At 38.8% G+C, this 5,532-nt stretch overlaps 1 protein-coding gene across 1 annotated transcript in view; it reads left to right on the plus strand.

Annotated features, from left to right (window-relative positions):
* The window catches only part of LOC106813902 (ribonuclease Z, mitochondrial-like), a 26,049-nt gene that overhangs the window by 15,309 nt on the left and 5,208 nt on the right, over positions 1-5,532 (plus strand). Inside the window, exons 2-11 of the mRNA XM_014818145.1 lie at positions 656-734; positions 1,503-1,553; positions 1,831-1,901; positions 2,076-2,195; positions 2,374-2,577; positions 3,720-3,787; positions 4,060-4,118; positions 4,440-4,500; positions 4,608-4,659; positions 4,896-4,905. Coding sequence (XP_014673631.1) covers positions 667-734; positions 1,503-1,553; positions 1,831-1,901; positions 2,076-2,195; positions 2,374-2,577; positions 3,720-3,787; positions 4,060-4,118; positions 4,440-4,500; positions 4,608-4,659; positions 4,896-4,905 — 764 coding nt within the window. The 5' untranslated portion in view covers positions 656-666. The remainder of the gene's footprint in view (positions 1-655; positions 735-1,502; positions 1,554-1,830; positions 1,902-2,075; positions 2,196-2,373; positions 2,578-3,719; positions 3,788-4,059; positions 4,119-4,439; positions 4,501-4,607; positions 4,660-4,895; positions 4,906-5,532) is intronic.

A 5,532-nucleotide genomic window follows, 5' to 3' on the forward strand; every position in this document is an offset into this window, starting at 1 on the left:
GAGAGAGAGAGAGAGAGAGAGAGAGAGAGAGAGAGAGAGAGAGAGAGAGAGAGAGAGAGAGAGAAAGAGAGAGAGAAAGGTGAGAGAGGATTGGTATCTCTCTCGCGCGGACGTATGCTTGAATTACTGTATATTATATATCTCAGGCTGAAAATGAAATTATCAGGGTTACTCTGTTTTGCGTAATGTTACATTTTGATGGACATTTTTCGTTCGAACGAACTTTTTATCGTTCGAAGAAACTTTTACAAAAATGTTTTCACTCATGTTCGTGCTCCGAACAGTCGTGCCCCAATAGAAAATTATTTTATTGGAATGTATTTGGCGCTAGCAGGATCAACACAAGAACGTCAAAGATGTCAGCCCCCACGCGTTGATTACATCTGAACTTACCACATTACATGCAATCGTTGTTCGCAAAAGTATTGTAAAGGATTTCTGTCAAATTACTAATATGTCATGGTTTACGTTAAATCGTGTTCCTTTCTTCAAGTACTTAGTGTAGGAGTTCGTACATTTTCAACTAGTAAACTTTTATTTTACGAAAAAAATAAAATCTTGAATGATCTATTGTACACCATGGATAAGGAGACGAACGTCACCCTAAAACACATCAAATATAAGCAAAGGCTTACAAGCAAGATTCCTCCTCCAGGAGAAATTTACATGCAAGTTCTTGGCAATGGATCACGAGGATGCCCTAAGTCAATTTTTTTATTTAGCGACTTTAACAGGTAGGTAATACTAATAGTAATAATAGTATTTTAATACTAATACTATTACTACTTAGTAATACTAATAGTTACAATAAGTATATATCTACATGGTGATCTACATCATAGTACATCACCTGGTTGGGTTAAGTAGATTCATGCATATCATGGATTGTTGACTATAACTTATAAGTATAACTATTCATTGTATGTGATACTCGGCAAATAAATGATGGCAATTAAGTGAAGACTCCTAAACTGTAACTATAGGGCTGATAGGGTCTATGTCCCCCAGGGTACTGCCGGAACGTACCCTGGGTACGGTCCGGTATACCGGAACGTACCCTGGTACTATATTATATGCCGGACCGTACCTAGCCTACTCCACTAACGAGTCTAGGGAGTCACCTACGGCTACTCCCTAATCCTAACCCGAACCCGAACCCGAACCCTAAACCTAACCCTAACCCTAATCCTAACCCTAACCATATCAGATAGTGACCAGGGTACGTTCTGGTATACCGGACCGTACCCAGGGTACGTTCCGGCAGTACCCTGGGGGACATAGACCCTATGAGCGTAACTAGGCATGTACCAGGTATATACTTGTCTGTCAGTGCTAATTATGTAATTTCCCTTTCAGTTCAGAACAACCAAAACAAAACGTAACTTGGTTCATAGAAAACCTGCAATTTATCAGCCACTGAGCCAGTCTGAGAGCTGCATGATGACAGAGATAAAACCAATAGCAATATAATATTGTAAAATAAGCATTATTTTTATTGTTAGGTACATGTTCAACTGTGGAGAAGGCACACAGCGATTAGCAACAGAGCACAGGTTTGTCCACTCCACTGAATGCAAATTAATTTATCTGTCATGCAAGAACAGATCGAACTATAGTGACAGTGTGAATGCTTCTTTCTGCCACATTGTTATGTGCATGTCATGTTTATATATATGATGTCAGAAAACTATTATGTGAGCAGTCTTCTATTACTTAGTTAATATGCCTATAGGCATTTATAATATTTATATATATATACCATATTATATATGGATAGAGAGATAGGCTATTATATTTGCCATATGTAAAGTTTACCTCGTGTGATTTCAGAGTGAAGTTGTCAAGGCTAGAACACCTGTTCTGTACATACAGGTGTTGGGAAAACATTGGAGGATTACCCGGTAAAGACGCACCTTGATGCTACAAGACAACACTACACATATGATCAGGATATGATATATGATATATATGCTAATAGATGCATTTCGTCTGTGAACAAAAATAGATAATGCTGTAAATAATTGATCTTCTCTCTCAATGAAAATATGCATAATGTGATTTCCTCATCGCTTCAGGTATGGCTCTAACCTTGCGTGACATAGGGGTGCCTAAGATTGTTATTCACGGTCCGCCCGGACTTCAGAAGCTATTCATAATGACCAAAGGTTTCATGATGACCAAGGATATGAATATTGGTACATATTACTCAGCTTGTAATTCTGTACTTGTAGTGATGGATGTGAAACTTTCAATGCCTGACTGATGCAAAACAATGACAAGACATGTAAGCCATACATATTGGAATAACACTTTTTTGCGGTGATCAATGTCTTGAGCTGGTGTTTCTCTTAATCAAACTTTGAACGTTCGTAGAGAAGAGAACCTACACAGATGAACCGTTTACTGACAACATGATGACTGTCAACTACGTGCCCATATTTGGAGCGTTCCGCAATATGCCGGCGCCCTCTGACAGTGACAACGAGGCAGAGGCAGCGCCATCTGAAGACTATTATGCGTACCAGAATAAATACGTAGCGAAAGGAAACCTGCCAAAGAACACGGAGGACACACAAAGTATGTTTACTCCTCACTCACACTCTTCTCTTATTGATGTACAATTGTAGGGCACTATTATCGAGTCAATGTGATTGGATAATATGAGAAAATGTGTCTTTCTGCTTTTTAGCTCATCTGACGTAGTCAGGTGCAGCTTGTAGAATTGCATGATTGTCCGTCCGTCCGTCCGTCAACAGTTGGGCACAAATCTTAACCGCTCGACGTACGATCACGATATTTGAGCCGGGGGTTGTAATCAAAAAAAGAGTTGGGATGTTGAAGCTGGGGGTCAAAGGTCAAAGGTCAAGAGGTGTAAAAGAAGGGGGAACATTCCCTCCTTAACTTAAGGTATAGGGAGGAAATGCAGAATTGCGGCACAAATCTAAATGGCTCGACCTAGGCTCGTGATAGTCGGTGTATAGCATCATGGTAGGAAAAGTCATCACTGTGCCGAAATTGGAGGTCACAGGTCAAAGGTCAATGGGGCAGAGGGCAGATTTTAGACATTTTCTGAGGACATGGTCTGACGGAGCGATTGAAAAACATTTTTGTTTCAGCGGTGACCTACTATTTTTATGGCTTTATTGAAAGGACTGTAAAATGTACTTTCCGCTGACATGCGAAGAGTAAGTGTCGGATAACCTTTTAACCCTCAAGAGGAGGGTTAAACATTGATTTGTTGACTGTTAACAAAGGACTGAACTGCTTTTGCTATTATTAGAGCCCATACCTGTGTGAATGTGAGGCTACAGTTGCAGTTTAATTGCAAAGGCAAATGTTTGTTGAACAAGGTTTACGCTCCTTAAATCATATTATTTTCTAAAGCAGTCTGTCTATAGCACCCTGAAGGCTGAATCAGTGAATGCTCGTGTGGGTAGGCAAAACACGGGGCAGCCCATGGCTGGAACGCTTCTAATCATAATTGTTGCCCGCCAACCTGCAATGCACATGTGTCTGCAATGCATAGAGATTAGGTGGGTGCGAAAGTGTAGCTGATATATTTGTTCCAATTGGCTACGAAAGTCAAAACAAGAATAAAGAAGACTTATGTATAAGACGTCTTGCTATGCACAAATGAATTTATCAGCAGAACACCAGAACCAGATGAGCCCTGTCGCACTGCGGCACTTGTTTATTTATTTGTGGTACAACTTTTATAGCGACCAAGCAAAATTTTCAACTGGAGCCGGAACCAGACAGGGAAGTGGCTGTTGCGTTTGTTTGCAAGGTAGGCAGAATTCGACAAACAATTTAAGTGTTTCACATGTTTTTATTCTTTACTTTACCAATGTTTAAGTCTTGTGGTATCTGTGCATCCTAGTAAAGTTGGTTAGTTTGGTATGCACTTATATGTAATCCTTCTTCAAGCTAATATGTGGCTAAATCTCTTTATACCATACTGTTTATCAGAGAGAATACATAAACTAACATTGTCATCATAACAATAAGTATTTAAATATTTATATTTATTCATTATTTCAATGATGTTATACGTTGCAGCCACATGTGAGGCCTGGTCAACTTGACTTTGAGAAATGTGTAAAGTACAAGATTCCACCGTGAGTTTGTTTTATTATTTTTAGTTTGTTTTGCTTTATTTTCCATTGAGATTTCCAACGTTTTTTGAGCACATATATATAGTGTATGAATTATAAAATTCAGTCTATTGGTACACTGCTTATGTGTGCATAATTGCAGTATATAATTAAGCTTTTGAAAAAACGTGAATCCATCCTTGGGTTACACGACCTGCTACACAGTTACATAAATATTAATTTACATGAAGATTTCAGGAACATAAACCAGGGACTGCTCGTGTCTATTTTAATGCAGCTTTATACTATGAAGTGTGTAAGAATAGTTACATTTTCTATCCACAGAGGTCCTCTACTTGGCCAGTTGAAACAGGGACAAGATGTTGTACTCACAGATGGAACAGTGGTAAATACAGGCCTGATTTCTTCATTCACTTTCAGCATTTTTGTCAATCAGCAGTTCACGTCGTTACTTGTGTTTGTAGTTTAAACGTGTTCTTTATCACCCGCCAGGTGAAATCTGAGGATGTGACTGCACCGGATCAGCCAGGACGTGTATTTATTGGTAAGAGTTGCATTCTATGTTATAAGTTGCGCTTCAGAAGCAATATGTCATTACAGAGACTCCCCGACTTACGAACATTCGAGTTACGAACTTTTGATGATACGAACAATTTGCCCTGAAGTCCATTAGTGTATAATGTCAATATTGGTGAATAAAAAAGACACAATCGACTCCCTGATTTTGACTTTCGCCAACTCCTGTGTTCACGTATATGTTTACACTATCTACACTTCTAGGTTACTCAATGTTCATACGTACATATACTACACTACTATACAATACTGTATATGTACGTACCATATGTTCGACTTAAGAACAAATCGACTTAAGAACGACCGCTCGGAACCTGTTCGTAAGTCGGGTAGTCTCTGTACTAATATTACCAGGAGTAAGATAATATAGGATATATTATCTTACTATAATCTATATTATCTTAATTATCTATAACCTAATTATATTAATTAATCTATAACCTATATTATCTTACTCCTGATATTACTTATGACGAGTGTTGCTGTTAATCCTGGTCAGTGAGCATGAGACTTACCAGTGCTGCCATCTATTCCAGCCTCTTATTAGAGGATGGGTCATGCTAAGCTACCACTAGTTGAAATTTGGTTCAATTCAATTCAGTTAAAAGAAGTGAAACTAGTGGCAGCCATCACAATGCTTTCTACCTTTATTTCTCATGTGCCGCGATCCAGCTGTGTGCATTGGTACATGTGTGGTCGTAGCTTTGACGATATTGCAAAGAATCGGTCATTACCCTCATGTTCTTGTGATGTTCCCATGATGTTCTTGTGATGTTCCCATGATGTTCTTGTGATGTTCCCATGATGTTCTTGTAATGTTCCCATGATGTTCTTGTAATGT

This window comes from Priapulus caudatus, unplaced genomic scaffold (genome assembly GCF_000485595.1).
Source record: "Priapulus caudatus unplaced genomic scaffold, Priapulus_caudatus-5.0.1 Scaffold842, whole genome shotgun sequence".
NCBI classification, from domain to species: Eukaryota; Metazoa; Priapulida; class Priapulimorpha; order Priapulimorphida; family Priapulidae; genus Priapulus; species Priapulus caudatus.